Here is a 24,595-nt window from a genome sequence, read left to right as displayed (position 1 = left end):
CTTCTTCAGTTGGCTTGCAGGATACGACAATTACCTGGTTTTCCTTCTACGTTAGTCTAATTTTCTGGTTCTTATTCATCTCCCTGATCTTTTAACACTGGAGTGTGCCTGGACACAACCCTTGGACCTTTCTTCTTTTTCAGTACCTAAACTAGATCCCTTGGTGATCATCCAGCGTCATGAGTTTTCAAACCATCTATATTCTGATGACTCCCAAATTTCGATTCCCAGCCCAGAGCTCCCCCGTGAACTCTAGACTTGCATATCCAAGTGCCTTCTTGACATCTCATTTACATGTCTGATACCTCAAACTTAATGTTCCCAAAATCAAACTCTTGATCATCCCATCAAACCTGTCTTCTCAGTCTTCTCCATATTATTTAATAATGGCCACTCCATTCTTCCTGTTTTTCATGCCAAAAATGTTGGAGTCGTGCTTGATTCCTCTAACACCCTTTATTCAATCAACAAATTATGCTGGCTTTTATTTCAAACCATACCCCAAATTGGCCTACTCCTCATGCCTCTCACAATTACCACCCTGGTCCAAGTCACTGTCGTCTCCTGCTTCTACCCTTGCCCCTCTACAATTTATTCTCAACATAGTAGTCAGAGTGATCCTGCTAAGCCCTAAGTCAGATTGTGCCACTCCTTTACTCAAAACTCTCCATGCAAATAATCTATCTGATAAGCGGTTAATATTCCAAATGTAGAAAGAACTCATACAATTCAAAAACAACAAAAAATAATCAATCCAGTTAAAAAATGGGCAGAGGATCTGAATAGACATATCTCTAATGAACACATACAGATGGCCAACACATATATGAAAAGATGCTCAACATCACTCATCTTTAGAAAAATGCAAATCAAAACCACAATGAGATACCACCTCACATCTGTCAGATTGGCTATTATCAAAGAGTCAACAAATTGCAAGTGTTGGTTAGGATGTGGAGAAAAGGGAACCCCCTTGCACTGTTGGTGGTATTGTAAGTTGGTGTGGCCACTATGGAAAACAAAAGGGAGGTTCCTCAAAAAATTAAAAACAGTATTATCATACAATCCAGTAATTTCATTTCTGGGTATTTATCCAAAGGAAACAAAAACACTAATTTGAAAAGATATCTGTACCCCGTATTCATTGCAGCATTATTTACAATAGCCAATATATGGGAAAAAAACTAAGTGCCCATCGATGGATGAATGGATAAAGAAAATGCGGTACATATACAACAGAATATTATTCAGTTATAAAAAAGAAAGAAATCTTAGGACAAAATGGATAGACCTTGAGGGCATTATGCTAAGTGAGATAAGTCAGACAGAGAAAGATGACTATCATGCGATCTCACTTATATGTGGAATGTTAAAACAAAACAAAACTGAATTTATAGATAAAAAGAACAGATTGGTGGTTGCCAGAGGTGCGGGGGTGGGAAGTGGGCAAAAGTGAAGGGTGTCAAAAGGTACAAACTTCCACTTATAAAATAAATAAGTCTTAGGGATGTAATGTACAGCATGGTGACAATAGTCAACAATACTGTATTGTATATTTCAAAGTTACTAAGACCTTAAAAGTTCTCATCGCAAAAAAAAACAACACACCAACTTTAACTACATGTGATGATGGATGTTAACTAGATTTATTGTGATCATTTCATAATATATACATATATCAAATCATTATATTGCTTACCTTCAACTTATACACTGTTATATGTTAACTATATCTTTAAAAAAAAAACCCAACAACCTCGTCATTGGCTCCTATCTCAGAGCAAATGCCAATTTTCTTCTTTTCTTAAAATTAAAGTTTATTGGGATGACAATTGTTAGTAAAATTACATAGATTTCAGGTGTACAATTCTGTATTACATCATCTATATATCACATTGTGTGTTCACCACCCAGAGTCAGTTCTCCTTCCATCATCATATATTGGATCCCCTTTACCCTCAGCTACCTCAAGTGCCAATTTTCTTATAACGGCTTACAGGGTTCTACAAGATCTAGCTCCCAGTTATTTCTCCAACTTCATTTCTTACCATCTACTCCCCTTCACCTATATTTACATGGTATGTTCCCTCATTTCCTTCTGATCTTTCCTTCATGTCACTCTCTAGTAAGTGAGGTCTTCTCTGAGCACTCAACTTATAACTGCAACCTCTGTGTCCTACTAGCCCTTTCTATCACCCTAACCTTTTAAAATTATTTCAGTTATTTTTTTATTGTCCCTCCCCATTTGACAATGTAAGCCCCAAGACAGAAAGATTTTTTTTTTTTTTGGAAGAGGCGTGGATCTGGTCTGTTTATTGCTGTGCCCCAGTGCTTAGAAGTGGAAGTGGCACATAGTAGCTGCTCAACAAATGCCTGTTAAATGAATGACAAACTGAGCAAGTCTAAATGTACTGACATGGAAATATCTCCAAGCATTTATTGCTAACTGAACAACAACAACAAACAAAAATAACAGAATATCTCCTGTACGATCTGTACTTTAAAAACCCTGCAGCATAACATATCTAATAGTATGTAAATGTATAGAAAATTGTCTGAAAGGATATACACCAAACTGACAAGACAGATTACTTCTGGAATATGAATGGGATCAGAGATTGGAACTCAAAGGACAACTGCTTTAAGTGTTGTTCTTTTGTTTTTCTTTTCAAAATTTCACAAGAATATATTAACATATTCATATATTATTTCCTCAGTAAAATGCACAGAGTGAAAACAGAACACTGGACTGGGACTCATATAGAGTGAGATTCTGGTTACTTTCACACTATTTACTACCCATTTGAATTTTGAGCAAGTTACTTATCCTTTCTGTGCCTCAATTCAGCATTTTAAAAGTATATTTGACATTCCTTACCTCACAAGGTTACTGAGCTACAGGTCTGCCAGTTTATTGATCTGTCACTAACCATCTATCTGCCTGTCCATATTTTCTATATTGCATGTCTATAAGAGAAAGTTCATAGAGACAGATAGTTCCAAAAACCCTTTCTTCTAAGCCAGGCCTGATTATTAATAAACAAAAGGTCTCATTAAACTAGTGTCCTTTCTAGAACAAACTCTGTCTTAGGTTGCCGATCAAAAACCTTTTAGCCAAAGTGTAAGAGAGGGAGGGGTGTGGTAGATGAGTGTAAAAGGGATCAAATATATGGCGATGGAAGGAGAACTGACTCTGGGTGGTGAATACACAACGTGATTTATAAATGATGTAATACAGAATTGTACACCTGAAATCTATGTAATGTTACTAACAATTGTCATCACAATAAACTTTAATAAAAAACCTTTAAGATACTTCTACTTCCAATTAAGATGTAGAAGAATATGAAAGGCCTTCAACTTGTCTGATAATAAAAATCCAGACAACATAAAAATCATACTGAGTGGACGAAGAATTTCTTTGATTAACTGAATTCCCAAGAAAAATGAACCTTTCAGAGGTGAGCAGAGAGCCATGACAGCTTCCATACTTGGGTGCTTGGTCTAGGTACTGATAAATGGAGGAGTCAGCCTTTGATAGAGAAACTTCACAAGGACAAGGAGAAAATCAGCCAAGCTTTAGACAACAGCATGGGCTGATGGGATAGAACAGAATCTGGAAGGATCTCCAAGCAAAATCAAATTCACTTGCCCCAGCCCCACCCTCACCCCCTGAATTTTGCCAAGAAAGCCACAGTGAAGAAGAGGCACAAAAATAGAAAGATATCACATGCTTTATCACACAACTCGAATTTGGGGGCAGTACGAAAAATAATTCCAAAGATCAGAAATAGCAGCCCCAACCCTCCCTGCTCAAATATTGCCAAAATAAAAAAATCAGCAGAGGGGCAAGAGGTTGCAGACTGGGCTACTCACAAGTGAACTAATTCTAATTAAAAGTAGGGTCCAGTCCCAATCCATCTATACTCTACCAGAAATATGTAAAAATCAGTCACGCATGCTAATTTCCAGAACTAAGAAAGAGCTCAGATATTCAGGATAACAAAACAAAATAAAATTATACTTCAGTCACCACTATTCTTTCAGATAAAATATCTCGAATACAATAAAATTATGAGATGTGCACAAAGCAAGACAATATGGCTCATAACCAAGAGAAAACATAATCCATAAAACCAGATACAGAAATGACTCTTATTAAAATAAGCAGACAAGAACTTGAAAACAATTAAAAATATAGTTTCTATAAATATAATGTGTGTGTATGTGTGAAGAGATAAGGTATTTTGTGAGAGAACTGGAAACTCTCAAATCAGAAATGAATAGAAGTCCTGTAACTGAAAAATTCAAAAATACAAAAAAAAATTCATTGAATGGGCATAACATCAGATTTGAATACTACCAAAGAAAGGATCAGTGAATTGGAATACAGGTCAGTTGAAATTATCCAAACTAGGGTTGGATGGTGGGGGAAAGTGACTAGGAAAGACCAAAAAGGAAACCTTTGGGGATAAAACTTTTCATATCTTGATTGTGGTGGTAATAACACTGGTGTATTTATTTGGCCAAAGTTATCCAATTGTGTACTTTAAATGGGTGCATTTTATTATATGTAGGTTATACCTCAATTGTGCATTAATAAAGTTGACTTCAAAATATGTAAAACCTGAACAGTGTTCCTGAAAGCAAAGTGTCCTGCTGGGCCAATGTCTAGTATGTTTGCTCTTGGATACATTACTCTTTCCCCTGCTCTGCTCCATATCACAGGGGAGCTGACTCCTTGTCATGCTGGGTGTCACGCAGGGTCTCAGCTCCCGCTCCCCACATAAGAACGCAGGACATGGTAAGGCCAAAAAGGAACACCCACGGAGCCATAGATAGGGAAGTCATACAACTATATTCTCCCTGGCGGCTGCATTGGAGACACACGCGAAGTAGGATCCACACGATCTGCAACCTGCCGTCCACTTCTCTGCCTGCCAACCAACCAACCAACCAACCAACCAACCAACCAACCAACCAACGCAGCCACGGCAGTTATATCAGTGGCTAATTGGCTAACTGGTTACAGCTGATGGCCAACTTGTTACAACTGATGGCCATCTACTACCCGAGCCAGCACTTTTGCACGAGAAGCCGAGAGCCTGGAAACTGCTCTCTGGGACTCTGTCCCCACACTCCTCCAGTCTGCTTCCCAGGCTCCCAGGTCAGCTAATTTCCAGCAATGAGCAGCCAGTGGGAGGCAGTGGTGAATGAGTAACTAGAGGAGGGGAAGAAGGAAGAAGCCAGAGTACTTTCTCCCTCTTTTTCTGTTTTGTGCAGTGGCTGTAGTAACAGCTGCATCTCTTCTATACACCTAGATCCCGACAGATGGGTTCACAATAGTTCCAGGTGATCCTGGCTCCTGGGTTCTGATAACATCACCTCTTTCCTGTGTCCCTCCAGCCAAGAGAGAGATGATAGCAGCTTCCTGCTGATGCTGATTTCTGAGCTGCCTTAGTTCCGTTTGGCTTCTCAGCTCTTCCATCAACTGCGTAACCAATTTCCTGTATTAATTTTTTCTATTTTAAATGCTTAGAGTGGTTTCTGTTTCCTGATTGGATCTTGACAGATATACAGCTGCCACAAGAAAGCAGGTACCCTCCTCCAGCCAGATGCCTCATATTTACATAAGGAGAAGGGAACAATTAAAGGCAACTGTGTTTTAGTGTGAATAATGCCCAGAGCCAAAGAAACACACAGACCAGAATGGCTGTTTTCCTACTCTACAAATAAGACTTAGTCATGTATCAGGGCAGAACCACTATTAAACCATCCCACCCTGTTCCTATCATCTCAACCTTTCCCAGTCTCCAGGGACCACAAAGCAATATCTGTGAAGAGTGGGCTGTACAGTGGGCTGGCAGGCCCTGATGTGGATCTGGGCATTTATCAGGGGGCTTTCCCACTCTCACAAAGGCAACAAGAGCTCAGTGCATTCCTGCCTGAACTCTTGGTTCTGCTATCCGACACACTCCCAGCGATATCCATCTGGATGGGATCCAGTTAAACTACTCCTTATGTGCAAGTTCGTGTGGCAGGGACTATTCTATGTCCACTAAACCCCATTTATTTCTTTTCTGGGCACTCAGCCAGACCACATTTCCCAACTTCCCTTGCAGTTAGGTTGGGCCACGAGACTGAATTTTGGCCAATGAAATGTGCTAAGATGAAATGAACATCACTTCCTGACCAGGCTCATACAAACCTCCCTAGTATAGTCAAAAAGTGGAAACAATCCAAATATCCATCAACTGACAAATGAATAAAATATGGTATATCAGCACAATGGAATATTATTCAGCTACAAATGAAACGAAGTACTGATGCATGCTACAACATGGAGGAACCTTGAAAACATTATGCTAAGTGAAATAAGCCAGTCATGCTTTTGTTGCCTGTGCTTTTGGTGTCATATCCAAAAAATCTGTGCCAACACCAATGTCAAGGAGCTTTTCCCTAAGTTTTCTTCTAGAAGTTTTATGGTTTCAGGACTTCAATTTAAAACTATAATCCATTTCAAGTTAATTTTTTTGCATATGGTGTAAGATAAGATCCAATTGTATTCTCCTGCATGTGAATATCCAGTTTTCCCAGCACTATTCCCAGAAACTATCTTTTTCTCCTGGTGTTCCTGTCAAAGATTAGTTGACTGTATATTTATGGGTTTATTTCTGGGCTCTCTATTCTGTGTTCCACTGGTCTATGTGTCTGTTTGTATGCCAGTATCATACTGTTTTAATCACGGTAGCTTTGTAATACAGTGTGAAATCAGAAAGTGTGATACTTCCAGCTTTGTTCATCTTTCTCAAGGTTGCTTTGCCTATTCAGTCTTTGATGGTTCTATATGAATTTTAGGATTGTTTTTTTCTATTTCTGTGGAACAATGCCATAGAAATTTTGATGGATTCTGCAGTATGTTTATATCACCTCAGGTAACCTCCTCATTCAAATTAAAAAGTGAAAGTAGGAGGATAAATGGAGAAGGAACCAAACTTAACCGCTTTCCAGCTACCAGGGGCTGTGCAGGCCATTTGTATATGGTGTATCTCATTTAATCCTTGCCATAGGCATCACCATCCTGGTTTACAGATTTGCAGACTTGTGCTTAACGAGTGTAACTACCTTGTTGACATCATATTGCTGGTAAGAGATTCAAACATCAGAGCATGTGCTCTTTTCACAGCCCAGAATGCCTCTCTATAAAGCAGTGGTCTCAATCAAGGCTTGTTTTGTCTGCTGTGGGACATTTGGCAACGTCTGGAATCACTTTTGGTTGTCACAACTGGGGTCGGCGGGGGTGCTACTGGCATCTAGTGGGCAGAGACTGGGATGTTGCTAAACATCCTACCGTGTTTCCCCGAAAATAAGACCTGGCCGGACCATCAGCTTTAATGTGTCTTTTGGAGCAAAAAATAATGTAAGATCTGGTCTTATTTTACTATAAGACCGGGTCTTACATAATATAATATAACATAATATGGGGTCTTATGTTAATTTTTGCTCCAAAAGACGCATTAGAGCTGATGGTCCGGCTAGGTCTTATTTTCAGGGAAACATGGTACAATATATAAGACAGCCTCCACCACACAGAAATACCCAGTTCCAGACGTCAATAGTGCCAAGTTGAGAAACTTGCTATAAAGTAATAAACTCTAAATTTTACCAACACACTATTCTTTTTTTCTACAAATATATGAGGTCTGACAATTAGTTCGTGAATTTGTTGCTAACCTTTTTTTATATATCAGAGGGATTATTCATTATGAATTTGGACAAACAGTTAACCAAGTTTACTATTTGGAAGAGCTGAAAAGGTTGCATGAAAAAATTAGACAACCTGAACTTTTCGGCAACAATTCATGGCACTTGCATCACGACAATGCACCAGCTCACACGGCACTGTCTGTGAGGGAGTTTTGAGCCAGAAAACAAATAACTGTATTGGAACACCCTCCCCACTCACCTGATCTGGCCTCCAATGACTTCTTTCTTTACCCGAAGATAAAGGAAATATTGGAAGGAAGACATTTGGATGACATTCAGGACATCAAGGGTAATACGAGGACAGCTCTGATGGCCATTCCAGAAAAAGAATTCCAAAGTTGCTTTGAAGGGTGGACTAGGTGCTGGCATCAGTGCATAGCTCCCCAAGGGGAGTACTTCGAGGTGACCATGGTGATATTCAGCAATGAGGTATGTAGCACTTTTTCTAGGATGAGTTCGTGAATGTAATTATCAGACCTCGTATGTATTCAAATAAACCCTGTTCCATTCAAAATAGTCACCTCAGAGGACCATATACTTATCCCAGCAATTTTCTTGTGCTAACAGTATTTTTATCAATGTTTCTTTATGAAATTCCTTCCTTTTAAATATCTTCTGTGGTGACAAATCTCTGTATTTTGCTAGTAGTTTTGATATTTGGAAATGGTCAAAAAAGTTCTCTCTCACACTAGGTAAAAATATGGGTGATCAAGCTACACAGGAATAATCACAGCCATAACCAACCACCTGCTTCATGCCAGGAATACTCCAAGTAATATTCACTACATGGTAGATGTTAGTATCCCCTTGTACAAATGAGGAAGATAAGGCTTCAGGAGATTTAGTGGCTTGACCACGGCCAGAACATACAGGAACCAGAATTCAAACCCAAATCTGTGCTTTCATAGCTCTCGGTAATGATATCGATTTCTTATGTGCCATGTAAGCTGGCTCTTAAGGCAATTCCAAATAAATAAAGAATCCCCTCACCCCAATGACATCATGATATTCTGAATAATGGCAGCATTGTCAAAATAAATGTAGTGCATTGCAGCACAATTAGTTTGAAGAGAACAAGTTCACTTGTCTGTACAAGTTCTTCACGTGTGTGTGTGTGTGTGTAATACATAACACACGTGTGATTGTATTTTTTAATCACTCACTGACTTTAGTGACCCCTCATGAGCTCTTTCCTTCTTTAGCACACAGCCCTTCCACTGAAAATGAAGGAGGGGAATAAAAGAAGGGAACTGAAAGGGGAAGTAGACAGAAAAGGAAGATGTCAGACTGAAGGATGACAGCAGGGGGGAACGAGGATAGACGAAGTGGCAAGTCCTTTGGATAAACATTTTTCAAAAGAAAATGTGTTATTGGCAAGGCCACCTCTCAGAAGGTGAGGAGATGGTCCTTTTCTCAGGAAAAAGCACAACTGGTCTTTTGGTATGAAAAGTATATATTATGAAAGTGGCTTCAGTATTCAGCTACCATCTAATGCGCTCATCATATATGACAAAGCAGGACATGTAAGAAGATGGCCCTACAATTCCAAGTGGCCCATGGCTGGTTTTGTTTGTCCTTCAGGCAAACAGCATATAAGATCAAGCTCCCTGGGAAGAGTTTCATTGATCATGTCATGATATTAAACTGGTGGGTGTAGAACACTGGGCGGGGGGGCGGGGGTTCTGGTCCCAGCTCTCTTATCGATCAGCTATTATACTTGCCTTTCTTTCTTCCTTCCTACCTTCTAAAATAAAGGGTTTAGACTAGGTGATTCCTTGTTAATTCACAGATTTTGTGGTTCTCTTCACTGCCAGGAAAACAATCACCACGATTATGTATCTTTCTTTTACCACATGATTTTAGGTACCTGGAGACAAATGCACTATAACAATGGGGAGATGTCACCATTTCTCTACTTTAAAAACATGTAATAAAAAATGGCTATTTATATAAACCTGTGAATGAAGATGGTGAGGTTGAACAGTGAACATAAACAGAAGAGACAAAAAAAGGAGACTGGAGGTTATTGCAGAGATAATGAGCCCACACTGCCCTCCTGGGGACATGTGTCCCTTCACCTGAGCAATGACCTGCCTGGGTAAGCCCGAGGCTGAGACTGAAGTGACTGCTGTAGGTTCTGAAACAAGCCTGCAGTCCCTCTGGCATGGGCTGCAGTCAGTAACATTCATCTAATGTCTGCCCTGCATTTGTAGGGTCCACGGAGTATCTTCCTCTCTCCATCACTCCCCTTAACTTATTTGTAGTGTGATGCATCAGAAATTCCAATAAACGCGTCATACATTCAGTTTCCCCTTCACTTGCTGAGTAATGCAATGAGTTCAATTTTGCTGGAGTTGGCAGTCTTGATCCAAAGATGCAGGGGGTAAAATATGCGTACCCTCCTCTTATACTTCACGACAGGCAAGTTTTGATGCTTTTAACCTAGGACTTTGATTCCATTATTCTTCTTCCAGACCATCCTTCTGTCTGCTGCCTGGACCCCTGGTCAGATTCTCTGGCTGCATTAGCGTATCTAATTAAGTCCTGTCTGCAAAAGCAGCAGCAGCAGAAAAAAAAAATTGCTTGTAAAAGATTCCATGCTGTTGAGAGGCAAGCCATTTAACTGCTCAGTGGAAACTTGAAAAAGCTTTGAATGGGCTTCTGAATGCAGTGAAGTGGAAGCCATGGGGAAAAGGTGGCCAGCTCAAGCCAGCTTTCCTAGTAACAGGGAACACTTGCCCTCAGGGTCTATCATCATTCTTTACTGCCAACCTTTAGTAACTAATTTATGGCCATGATTTGTTCCACTTCCTAAGAGCTAAAGGTGAATTGTAATGCAGAAAAATTCACTAATTGTCTGTGAGTATTTCCCCCTTTATCAATAGAAGGTCACTCTATAAACGTCCTCAAAACTGTACATAATGCCAAATTCTACTGCAACTGGCCAAGTTATACCTAAAGCAAAGATATGAATTCTGGGATAGGATTGTATATACAAAGAAGCAATGAATGCAAGTCCACAGAAAACCCCCAGTTGGTTAGAGAAAATGAGGTTCTGGACATTGAGGGCCCTGCCTGGACTATGATACAGAGCCACTGTCTAGTATGAAGCTACAATTAGACGAGAAGGACAAGACCCATCGTCAGAAAGAAAGGTGGCTCTCTGGCACACAATCCCAGCCCTTTTGCTTCCAAAGTGGAAACACATTCGTTTCAGGATCACTTCATCCTGTCGTACCCATTTCTCTTAGATACTGATTTTCCATTTCAAAATTTGTTTTACTTTTATTACTTTGAATGGATGGTAATCCATTGTTTTATTCCGTTTGACAACAGTTATCTCTAGTCCGTTTGGGGAAAGACATGGTGGTGAGTGACTTAAATGATCCTCTTAGTTTTTATTTCACAACCCCACCTTTTTTAAAAAATAGCACTTCCAGTGTGCCAGGCATTCTTCCAGGAACTTCACCACTGATAACTTATTTCATCCTTATAAATCAAGGACAAATCAAGTATCATTAAGTGTAAATAAAAGCGGAACCCACTACTCTAGGGGAACAAAGTTACAGGACTTTTTTTTCAGGCTTAACCAAGATGGCCTTCCCAGCACTCCCTTTCTTGGGTGCTGAGTTTAAACACCACTGGAAAGACAGCAGGCACATTTTCAGAGAGACCATAAAGCCTCTCTCCTAATGGGAATCCAAATCCTGACTACCACTGTTTGTTGGTGTCTACTACAGTAGGACATAAGCTATATATGCAACAGAAATGTGTCCATGTGTGTACAAAAAGCATGCACATGCATATTCATAGCAGCACTGTTCTTAGTACCTCCAAACTGTAAACAACCTAAGGCTCTAACAGCAGTAAAACAGAAACATTAATTGTGGCCTATCCATACAATGGAATACTCCACAGCAATGAGAATGAATGAACTACTGATACATCCAACAGCATGGATGAACCTCACAAACACAATGCTGAGTGAAGGACGCCAGACATTTATATGAAGTTCAAGGACAGGAAAAACTCATCTATGGAGACAGCTATTGCAACAGGTATTGCCTACAGAGTGGTGGGCATTGCTCACAAAGGAACTTTCTGGGAGGATGGAAGTATTTTGTATTTTGATAATGGTGTTGTTTACATGTGTATATCCATTTATCAAAACTCATCAGACCGTATACTTAAGATCTATATGTTTCACTGCCTGTACATTTTACTTCAATATATAGGAGACAGAGATGTGACCACATATGTGTTGAGACTCCTGAAGCTGTGGGTTTCTGTGTTGCTGCTATCCTGCAGATGCTGCCAGTGGCAGGCCCGCAGCCTGTAGCCTAATCCAGAGGCTGAAGCAAAGCCAAGCATCTGAGAAACCAGACACCGGAGTCCTCTAATTCCGGTCACCTCCAACCCTTACTTTATGCATTCCCTGCAGAAAACACTGGCCATGGAAAGTTGATGAGGAGATGCCAGAACTCTTTGGCTCTCAAGCCAAGTTTGAATACCCTCCTGGAGTTTTTTGCTGTATGATTCAATATGACCATTCCTGGCCCCAGCAGAGGACAGGCCTGGCGGGAAGGGTATCTGGACTTGTTTCTCCTCACGGTCACCTAATGCTGCTCCTCTTCCTGTATTTTATCAGGGGAGGAAGGGAGACTGTAGGACTAAGACATTTAGGGATCTGGGATTCTGTGAGGTTGAATATGGGAAACTCCTAGTTATCCTCCAAATCAATAGTAGCTAAGTTTGGATGGGCACATGGCTGCCCAGCTAGAGGCTACATCTCCCAGGTTCCCTTACAGCTAGATGGGGTCATATGACTATACTCTCTGTAGTGGAATGTGAGTAGAAGTGGCATGTGCAGATTCTACTCGCTTTAAAGGAAACTGCTTGCCCTGGGCTTCTATTCGCTCCTCCTTTCCATAGGTGGGAACACAGAGTAGCAGTGACCTACTGTGTTTCCCCCAAAATAAGACCTAACTGGAAAAGAAGCCCTAACATGATTTTTCAGGATGTCATCCCCTGCACATAAGCCCTAATGCATCTTTTGGAGCAAACCTTAATATAAGACCCAGTTTTATTTTCAGGAAAACACAGTAGCTTCAACTAGAAGAAGAGGATTATACTCTCGGAAATGAAAGAGCTACAAAATGGTCAGAAGCTAGATCCTGAACACCTTCTGCAGCAGTGCTATGTCATTAGCCCAGTCCACTCACCTCTAGACTGCTTTGTGAAAGAGAATATCAAACTAATTTAAATCACTGCATCTGGCGACTCTTTGTTACAGCATCTTAGCTAATACCCCTAGCACATAACCTTTTGAGGCTCACGGTCTGTGGGCCAGAATTTCCAAGTCTCACACACTCTACATAGCCTGGTAATTTGTATTCCAAAGTTCAGATTATACTAGTACATAAAGACAGCACCCTCTTTTCCTATCATACAATGTTAATTCTGTTACTTAATCTAGTCCCCCACAGTCTATCAGATACTATCAACTCATTACTCATGTATACAAGGTTCTTTCAAGACAAGATCCCATGCTCCATGCTGAGCCTCACTGCGTGCATTTGCTTCACCTGCATCTTGTGTTCTGCTCACACTGGCTGTTCCCTGAAGGCACAGTGCACATGAATTTTATGTTCATGCTTCCGTTCTGGCCAAGTGGAATGGCCTTGTCACCACCCCCATCCCATACTCTTTCCTGCCCATCAGGTAATTCTTACTAAGTCTTCCAAACCTAGCCAAAGGACCCCCAAAAAATGCCCAAGCAGATGATTTCCTTCCTCTGCTATGCTTCCATAGCACTTTGCACAAACCTTCATTAAGACATTTATGGCTCTGAGCTAGAGAGATTTAGTGACATGGCAGACCTCACAGCTAGAATATATGTTCCAAAAACAAAGTCCCTGAAGACCAACACCATGCCTTGCCCATTTTCATAACCTTGGCATTGAGCACATTATCTGGTTCATACTCAATGAGCATTGAATGAAGGAAGGAAGCAGAATTTAACAGCTGGCTTGTTTCAAAACTCTACACATGGATTATCATTCTTACCTATTCAGTGCAAACGCATAGTGGAACTTAATGTTATGTTGGTCGGCCAAATCACACGTAGGCAGCATTTCCAGTGTTTCTACCAGCTTCACCATTGCATCATAGTCCTGTTGGCATGACATCCCAAGGTAAGCAAGAGAGGAAACACAGATCTTCACAGATTGTTCTGAATAGTTATAAACATGAGACAGCCTAGGCATTTAAATACAAGCCTCTCCCTACAGAGAACATTTAGTAAAGTTACTTATAGCCCAGCAGGCAGGAAAAAGTTACCATGCTTTAAAAATTATTATTACTTTGCAGTATTTTATTTCACTTACTATACCTGAAGAATGTGACTATATATATATATATATATATATATATATATATATATAAAATTATTAGTTTCAGGTATACAAAACAATATAATTAGACATTTACACCCCTTACAAAGTGATAACCCCCCAATCTACTACCCCTCTGACATTGTATAGAGCTGTTACAATACCATTGACTCTAGTCCCTATGCTGTGCTTTACATCCTATGGGGGAAAATATATATATATATATATTTAGTTATAGTTGATATTCAATATTATTCTACATCAGCCTCAGGTGTACAGCGCAGTGGTCAGGCATCTACACAGTCTATGAAGTGATCCCCCTGATAAGTCCAGCATCCATCTGGCACCCTACGTGATCTTTACAACATTATTGACTATATTCCCCATACTGTATTTCACATCCCTGTGACTATTTTGTGAGTACCAATTTGTACTTCCTAATCCCTTCACCTTGTCCCCCACCATGTTTTGAATGCAAGAGAGTTACCACCACCAGCACAGCTGTGGGTTAAAATGAGCTGGACACACACACACAAGAAACCTTACAGTCACTTGGCATGTAAAAGGAGGAAACATCCCAGTCCTTCTTATTTTACCAGAAACAAACGCATTCATCTAAACCAGGGTTTCTCAACGTTGGCACTACTGAGATTTGGGGGCTGGGTCATTCTTTGTTGTGGGGGGCTGTCTTGTGCACTGTGGGATATTAAACCGTGTCCCTGGCCTCTACCTACTAGATGTCAGTAGCACGTTCCCCTCCCCTCTGAAATGTGACAACCAAAAATGTCTCCAGACACTGCCATATGTCCCCCAGTTGAGAAGCACTACTCTCAACCGCATAATTACCCAGGGAAACAATGCTACCATGTTTGGCTCAACTGGGTCCCCTCTGAGCAGCGCCATCTGCTATCTTTTCAGCTGGGCTGAGATCCCTGTGCTGGGATCCCTGTGCTGGCCAACTTGCTGACAGCCAGCCACCGTTAGCAGAGGACGACTTCCCACCGAAATCCCATGTATGTTCTATGCCTCTGCACCTGGATGCAGCTGCCCAAGGAAAGGGAAGGCAGCGTATTCCAAGAAGCTTCTGGCTCGCTTTGGAGCCTGAGAGTCCCGACGGAAGGTTATAAAAAGAAGAGATGCGTGAAGGCAAGGACAGAAGGAGGCCAGTGGCTCAGGAAGAAAGATTTCTAAAAAAGGGCCATTCCCATGCTCTTGTCCCGTGGGGCATAATTTAATCATTGTCATGATCCCTAACAGCATCTGCTATTAAAATCAATTAGATGCATCTGTTTGTCACTAGGAATATAAGTTCCTTAGTGGCTGACTCTGTTCTTGGTGCAGGTCGTAAATGGATTCTCATTTAGAATCTCCAACATGGCTTTGTGGAATTCTGCAGGTAAGGTACCTTGCCTGTATTCCTACAAAGGGAAGGAAGGTAAGACATCCTTAGAAATGGCTCAACAGCATTAAACTTGGAGGGAAGACATGCTTGATTTCTTTCATAGTACTACGTCCCACAAACTCCATCTCAAGAACTCTCCAGAAGCCTCTGACGCTTGTCTTAGAATAAGCAACTTCATTCCCTGGGCCCTGGATATGCGTCTGCTTCTCCTGCTGTCCTTGTCAATGATGGGTGGTGGTAAACAAAGAAGGAAGTGACAAAGGCCTAAAGGAAGCAGCACAGCGAAGGAGTTAAGCACAAACTGGTTGCCTCAGTTTTAATCTTGACTTTGCCAACTGCTGTGTGACCTTGGGCAAGTGACATAACTTCTCTGTGCCTCATTTTTAAAATGGGGATAATCAGAGTATACATCCCATAGGCTTGTGATGAGTATTAATTAGGATTTGCAAAGGGCTTGGAACAATGCCTAGAACAAACTGCACATAAACTGTTCAATTCTGAGTTCCTTTTAGTGAGAAGCACCGTATATGAGATTTTGTTGGAGTGGCTTTTTGATATGGCAAAACCTTCTCCAATATTTGTACCACAACAGATACGCTAGGTGAACTATGACCTAGTCACATGCATATTTTGTCTATAAAACAGCTACCTAACCATATACCTAGTATAAGAGTACTTCACATGAGGAATTCCTCAAGCCAAAGAACTCAGCATGCGTCAGCCTCTGGTAAGCGTATTTCATACCTGGATATCGCGGTAGGACAGCAGTAAATTAATGACGATGTCTGAGGTCAGAACCTCGGTGTTATCCATGCGGAGTTTGATCCGAGCCAGCTCCTTTGCCAGTTCATCGCCCTGGTATTTCTCTCTGGCTCTCCGGATGTCATTTAACAAGGTTTCTTTGTAATAAACACTGGAGAGGGAAACATGAAAACCTCTGGTCACATCTTCATGCATCCAGGACTCCGTTTCCTTTGGCAGCTCAAACAAACTTGGTTCTCATTGACATGACCTAGCTAATACATGGGGGCTTTGCCCAGACCTGATCCTTCCAGCACCAGCAAACAGGAGACATGTCCTACTTGTTACGCACTTTTTACAAAAACTAACTACTTCATAGTAACAACAACAACAAAAAAATCAGTTCGTTATGACTTGGAAAATAATTTTCAACTTGACCCCATCTGCATTTGGATGACACATAGGACTTCCTACCCATCCAACCCACCCCACTTCCTCCGCTATTTTCAAACACATAGAGGGCAAGTAGGTACCTTACTTAGCTATTTCCCTACTATTTACAGATTATCACAAAGCCAAACAAAACTCCAAAGGCCATGAAACAGTCAAATGAGAACTTCTTTAAAATGAATCTCTCTATCAGGTGTCCCTGGTAGAGAAAGCTAGTAATCACTAAGCTTTTTCCAGTTGGCTGTGAGCCGGAAACTGGACGTGACAATGAGCAATCCAAGAAGCACTTCCTGGAAGCTTACAGACCATCTCTGTCTTTCACACCCCTCCACTCTCCTTGTCATTTTCAATTGCTAGAACGCTTCTCTAGTGTAAAACATAAAACTTCCTTCATGGGGGCATCTAGATGATAATAGGGAGGTAGGAAAATATTTAAAGCAGTTTAAATCTACACTGGCATGTCTCACCATAACCACTCAAAGAACTAATGCCAGTACCTGGTACTTAAATATCTTTAAAACTGACCTAATTTGATGTACACAGGCTGACTTGCAATGACCATAGATTGATTTAAATTTCTTGCTCAGTTTCCAAGTAATATTTTTATGGAGACTGGACATTACCAAGCGGTAATTCTGTCAACCCATTAAGTAGCTGAAATGAGCGGACTGTAGAGAGTAAAATTAGGCTGTTCATTAAAAAAGGATAAGCTCAATTAAATAATAGTCTTCAGAAAAAGAGAAGCAACACATAAGAATAACAACTGTTACTTTTAATAATTATAAAACTATGCCAAATAAATGTGTATACAACATTCATCCTCGTCCAGTGCTTATAATAAGACTTTACAAACATTTAAAGAATGAAGTGATGCCCCATAGAAAGCACTCTGATATAAAAATATCAGTGCATTGCTTTAATTTCTTATTTCCTTATTCGTCTATTGCTAATCACCCAGTGATGAGCAAATTAGCAGATTCTACCAGTGTTTAAAAATTCTGTCATTAATCTGATGAGTCATTAAGTTGGGTGACAGCCATTGTCCATTTGGTGGACCCTAGAGGCATCAAAGCTATTAAGGTGTTGTTAGTTTAGCCTGACAAATAAAAAGTTATACTTTAGTTAAGTCTTATTTTCAAGGGCAATTCTGAAAAATAGTTTTAATAAACCAAGAAACCTAATAAGAACAGTAACTCGTAAGTAAATGAGCAAAACACTGAACGGAGTATGGCTTGGGGACATCATATATGTAATAAACATGCAGCCTTTTCTGCCTTTGGGGACCAGGGAAGATGTTGCTCATCAATGTGAACTTGGACATGGCTTCCAGCCCCCGTTCAGCACCGAACTCCAGGCAGCCTTTATTAATCTATCCGAGTTGGCACTGCAGCTGAAAACTTATCTGCCTTGCTCATTATCGATGTTTTAAACCATAGGCACCATTCACCACTTAGCTTCTCACTAACCATTGTCAGGCATCTACCAGTTCAAGGGGTGGAATCAACCAACCGGTATTTCAAGTCCTTTGAAATTAAACCAGATCAAAACAGTTGTTTTCCTATTGATATATACACACACTGAATGAGAAACAAACTTGAGTCCATTTCTTGCAAAGACCTTGCTCATCTGGCAGACTCAAGCTAGCCTTTCTCCTGGTCAGACCTGAAAAGATGATACTGGGAGAGTTTTCTCCTTAAACTTCACTAAAACATTTATTGTGCAATAAGACAACAGTTAGCAAGGTGCAACTGAATGGGGCTTTCCAGGAATGTCCTACAATAGGTTCCCCATTTGCTTTCTTTGTTGGCAAGTGGTCACATATGTCTGGGTTTCCAGTTTTCTTTTCCCATAAAGTCTACAGAAGAAACTCTGTGTCCATAGAAGAGGTGGTGGGATAGAAAAAGAGAACAGACTGTTAACAACTGTGTACCTCACACCAATGCTCCAGTAATAAAGCTCTACAATTCAGGGAGCCATGATGTGAGCCAAAGTGGAATATGCAGTCCTTTACATGTCAAGTGAGTTCTGCCAGTGCTTCGGATTTTCATTTGTTTTGGAAGGATAAATCCTCCTCCTTGTGACATAACTTACAGGAGTAAATCCTTTAAATTGGCTGCAAGCAAAATGACTGGATCCTTTGGTTAAGTAGAATACTTTTTCTGCCTTCAAGTTTTAGAATAACATTTTAAGGCATGGTTTATTGAGCACCGAGGCACAAAGAGGTAAGCTGATTTTTATAAGGCTACACAGCGAGGAATCACCTGAGCCAGGATTCAGACCCAAACCCGCCCACCTCTGAATAAGTATTTCCCACCTTCCTCAACATCAATCTACAAAGAACATGTCACAGGACATCCTGAGGTCACGATGGCTTCAGTGGACTCAATGCATCCCAGCTTCTATAGCACAAGAACTTGTGGTCCGAATGACCTTGCTGAGGCACTTTAACAACTGATTGGAGTGCAGGAAGGAAATCATCCTCAGAAATGATCTTAAAACACAGACTTTAAGAATTGAATGAGCATTAAAAATACGAGTGACTTAACTTCCTTATTTTCTAGATGAGAAAATGGCTACACAGAAGAGAAGTTATTTATCAAGGTCACACAGGGCGTTGGGGCCAAACACAGGCTCAGCCCTGACCTCGTAACTCTAGTCCTATTCTCTGATAGCGACACCTCAACGGACCAACTTAGTGAGGTAGTAAGGAACAACAATGGATCCCAGGAGGACTTAAAAATGGCTGGCGGAGGTTCCCCATTCTCAGGGCACTATGGTCTTTTGAGGGTGTATCGCCTCCATGAACATGAAGGGAAGATTGGAGCAAAGCTCCTGGGGTTTGTTGATGGCTGAGGGGAATTACCATGAGGTCACGTGGATGTCCTTGAGGAGGTTAATAAACCTGTCCACCAGGGGCACACACAACGGACTGAGGATGGTGTCCCAGTTGGGCTGCATGTACTCCGAGGCACGCCTCTGGGCGTCACTCTCACAGCAAAAATAATCAGCGCAGGGTGTCACGATGTACGGGATGAAATAATAATTTCCACTAGATGCCTGGAAAAAGAAACAAAAAAGTTTCAAAAGTAACTGATGTGGAAGCATAGCTGTGGATTTGGGCAGGTGGAACCTGATGGGACAGGGAAGGAGCAAATGCCTAAGTATGACAACAACTTGTGCAATACGACTATGAATCTATTATGCACAAAACAGGAAACCAGTCAATTTCACAAGCTCTAACACATGGATGTACGACAAAAATTTGGTTTTAAATGCTGAAACTGATCTGTGTATGTCTCTGAACTTCACTGGTAAAGATTTTAGGGGTTTAAGTATCGAAAATTGTATCGTTTCATTATGTGCCCCCAAATCAGAGGAAATTTGAACTCACTGATAACCAAGAATTGCAATGTACAGGTATATTTTTCTTTCTTTCAGGATCAATGGAAAAGCCACATTATTTGATAATTTAACTACACGTGAACTATTATATACTTTCTAGAGTAAAAATTGTTTTATATGAAGCAGATGTTAATAAGTATGATTAATCTCAGGGATGTTTTGAAAAAAGATCTGCTCAAAAATTTTTATATTGTCAAATAATACTCAAGAAAAACATCTTTTTTCTATGGAATGCTTACAGTTTGACTATAAATTGTGATCCTTTGTAAAGCATGAACACTGCCACTAAAGAGTATTAAATCAATGCTTAATTTTCAACACATTGGAGGATTAATACATTCTTATATGACATCCTTATATCATAGTCAATCTTTTGTCTAAACTGTCATAAAAAGCAACTAAACTTCAGACTTTTTATTCCTATCTCTTCAGCAAGTTTTAAAGAATTTATATGGTGCCAGAAATATCTGACTTCTTCACTTTTAATTTTTTAAACTAAATTAAGCTAATGAAGTTATCTAAGTATTTTGGTACACTGCAGATATATCTTGGAAAACACACTTTATCCAAAAATGAGAAGTCAAAGAAGGGATAGAACTTTTTCTAAATTAAAAATAAATTAATTATGGAGAAAACTATCAGAATGCCATGATCTCATATCAAACAGAAGCCTTGGGAAAACTTACAACATTGGGCAACAAGATACAAAGACATATGTGATATATATTTTTAAGTATTCTTTTGAATAAGATTTTACACAAAGACGGTGGCATTCTTATTTTTATCTGAACTCAAGATACAGATAATTGTTCTGAAATACACACTTTGTCTCTCTTTTGTACCTTGTTGGGCATCTGTAGCTCTATTGAGACATGTTTTTAGGCCTTAAAATATTTAGTTAAAAAATATTACTAATGCTAGTCCACTCAAACATATTTTAGAATGGGTTACCAAACTTGCCAAATGGTAAATATTTTTGGTTTTGTAAGCCATACAGTCTCTATTGCAACTACTCAACTCTACTGTTGTACCATGAAAGAAAGCAACCATAGACAACACATAAACACATGAGCATGGCTCTGTCCCAATAGAATTTATTTATGGACACAAATCTGAATTTCATATTTTCATATGTCCTGAAGTATTCTCCATCTTCTGTTTTTTTCCAATCATTTAAAAATGTAAAAAACATTCTTAGCTCACAGGTCATACAAATGCAGGTCTTACGCTAAGCTTCCTGATATTCCATTATTCCTAAAAATAGGATTTTCTGAGAATACTTACTCTGCTGCAAAATAGTAGCTGGAGACTGTCCCTGTGGGCACCAGATATTGGGGTTAAATCCCTCAAAATACAAATGCCAGTTATCTAGGTATTTCTATAAATAGAAGAGGCAAAAATTCAGGTGTGTGGGTGATAACTGGGGAACGGGGGAAGAAGACTTGTAGCTACTTCTTAGCAATCACTGGGACCTGCCTACATCAGAGGAAAAAAGACATTTCCCTCCCTGGTTATAGCTCCAAATTCTCAAAGACAGATTCGAATTGCCCAGCAAAGTAAGGATTTTGGTAGGTTAGAGACAAATTTCTCCCTCATCTATAACAAGAAAGCCATGTTGCTGAAACAAATTAAACTGAATGCCATTGATACAATCAGAAGTTAAACTGCTTGTTCTTCTACATGAAATTGAGTTTATGGTAAATAGCCTTTGTGTTTCAGACTAAAAGGGAGAAAAGGGCTGTGTGGATCAGTGAAGTCTAGAAGGTAAAATAACTTTGAAGGAATGGAGTTTGCTATTTTCAAAATAAAACAGAGCTAGACTGGAGACGTGAGGAGCTCTTCAAATGCTGCCCCCACTACCCCAAGAAAGAAAACCATAACTGGCAAAAAATATTTTAAAAAATGATTTAAAGTCACTATAAATTGTCTTAAGAGCATACAGAAAATGGAGAAACATTTACTCAAGAAAATTGACTAAATCTTGATAAGAACAGTGAGACTCTAGCATTTGAGCTATAAGCTGCACTCCCTACTCCCCAGCCCAAAGTGACAAAAGTTCTTCACTGGGTAGGTAAAGCCAAGAAGATGGGGCTCCCTCGTACCCCAACCTCTAGTCTAGGGCGACACTTTCTCCCTGAGAAGGCCAAGCCACCAGCATTCTCATTCACCACAGCTCTGTGTTATAGAAGTACTATTCCAGGCAAGTGTGGTCAAGAGGACTAGGGCTCCATTTCTCCACCCAGTTCACACCGGTAGGGAAGAAGCTCTACTCTAGGTGAAGCAGGCCAACAATACTGGGCCCTGATCATCTTTGTCCCGGCTCACATAGGTTGAAGGTTCCTTGCCAGAAGAGGCAAACTGAGAATATCAAGGGCTGCTCCCTTGTTTAACATCCGCTCACAGAGCAGGGTGTCACTATCAGAGAGGAAGGCTGCTACTCCTACCTCCCAGCTCTGGAGCAGTGGTGCAGAGGCTCTACCTAGGGGTAGAGGCACACTGTAAGAACAGAGAGCTCTGCAGCTCACCATAAGGGGACTGACTTTACATGGAACACAGCATGGAAGTTCAAACCTATGGGCACTGTCAAAAAATGGAGATTTTTGTGGCAAAAATTTAGAGGAGGATGGTAGCTTCACGATAGCAACAGGTGAAAGGTAGACCATCAGAAGTTAACAGAAAGAAAAGGAGGAAGGGAGAGTTGGAAAGAACTTTCCTGAGGTCAGAATAAACCTTAAAGACTGGCTTTACAGACTACCTCTGAAAAGAAGCCCAACAGTTAATTTTGTCAGACTGTGGGACATTTATGTTTCACAGCATTGTCAAAAACAATAAAACAATCAGCTAACGGTTAAGGGAGCTTAACAAGTGGCTGTAATATCAATAGAGGAAGCCCAGTCAGAAACGTTTAGCAGGAAAAGATATATTTAAAGAGAGCCCAGCTATAACCATTGTCATCCTTGGGTGGGGATGGGAGCATCAGAATAGCTGTGCACATGCCCAGGACTGCACCTCTGAGTGACATCAGAGGCTGCACACTATAGAGAAAATGGAATTCACTGAACTAATGTAGCAAAGTCATTAAACAATAAACGAGCAAACAACACAAACAACCTCCAGAGGCAGGAGGGAGAGAGAACAGTATCCAGAGTTTCTACAATATATTATTTAAAATGTCCAGTTTTAAACAAAAATACAAAACAGTGTGATCCTTATATAGGGAAAAAAATAACAGGCAACAGTAACTGCCTTTGAAAGGCCCCCGATATTGGAATTAGAAGACAAATTCTTGAATACGGATATTATAAATATGTTCAAAGAACTAAAGGAAATGATGCTTAAAGAATTAAAGGTATGATTTAATAGAGAATTTCAATGAAGAAAGAAGAATTACAAAAAAAGCAAATGGAAATTCTAGAGTTTAAAAGTACAATAACAAAAATTTAAAATTCACTGAAGAAGCCCAACAGGAAATTTAAGTAGAAGAATCAGCAAACTCATAGATAGATCAATAGGGATTATGCAATCTGCAGAATAGACAGAAAAAAGGAAAAGAAAACTGAACAGAGCCTCGAAGAAATATGGACACCATCAAGTGCACCAATATACATGACACATAATGGGAATCTCAGAAGGAGAGAAGAGAAAGGAGCAGAAAAATGCTCAAAGAAATAATTGCTGAAAACGTCACAAATTTGATTAAATGAATCTACATATCCAAGAAGTTAATTGAACTCCAAGTAGGATAAACTCAAAGATATCCACACCCAGATACACAATAGTCAAAATTTTGAAAGACAAAGTCTTGAAGGCAGCAAGAGGAAAATGTCTTACCATGTACAAGGGAACCGCAATAAAATTAATATCTAAATTTTCATCAGAAACAATGAAGGCCAGAAGGCAGTAGGATGACATTCAAAGTGATGAAAGAAAAAAAAAGTCAACAACAAAAAAAATTCAACCAAGGATCTTACATCTAGCAAAAGTATCTTTTACAATGAAGGCGAAATAAAGACATTTTCAGACAAACAAAAACTGAGAATTTGTTCCTAGGAGGCCCATTTTACAACAAATACTAAAGGAAGTTCTTCAGACTGAAAGCAAGTGACACCACACAGTAATTCTAATTCACATGAAAAGAACCAAAGTATACCAGTAAAGGTAGTTATATAGGTAATTATCAGAGATGGTATAATTGCCAATTTCTTCTTTCTTCTCTTAATTGATTTAAAAGACAATTGCATAGAATGATGTATATAATTGTATATTGGGGCCTATAACAGATATTTGACATAACAGTACAAAAGATGCAGGTGAAAACAAAACTGTATTGGAATAAGGAAACAACACCATTTGGTAACTTGAATCCACAGAAACAAATGGAAAAAAAATCAGAAATGGTAAACAAAAAGGTTTATATAACTCTATAAATACGAGGTCTGAC

The 24,595-nt window shown here is 39.9% G+C and overlaps 1 protein-coding gene across 3 annotated transcripts in view; it reads right to left on the bottom strand.

Moving 5' to 3' along the window:
* The window catches only part of MAP3K15 (mitogen-activated protein kinase kinase kinase 15), a 120,626-nt gene that overhangs the window by 57,402 nt on the left and 38,629 nt on the right, over positions 1-24,595 (bottom strand). For all 3 annotated transcript variants that reach the window (XM_033106905.1, XM_033106889.1, XM_033106897.1), the window contains exons 4-6: positions 19,616-19,809; positions 16,306-16,474; positions 13,834-13,940 (exon numbers count right to left, since the gene is read on the bottom strand). In XM_033106905.1, the coding sequence (XP_032962796.1) occupies positions 13,834-13,940; positions 16,306-16,474; positions 19,616-19,809 (470 nt within the window). The remainder of the gene's footprint in view (positions 1-13,833; positions 13,941-16,305; positions 16,475-19,615; positions 19,810-24,595) is intronic.

This window comes from Rhinolophus ferrumequinum, chromosome X (assembly GCF_004115265.2).
Source record: "Rhinolophus ferrumequinum isolate MPI-CBG mRhiFer1 chromosome X, mRhiFer1_v1.p, whole genome shotgun sequence".
NCBI lineage: Eukaryota > Metazoa > Chordata > Mammalia > Chiroptera > Rhinolophidae > Rhinolophus > Rhinolophus ferrumequinum.
This window is presented reverse-complemented; position numbering and strand designations above follow the sequence as displayed.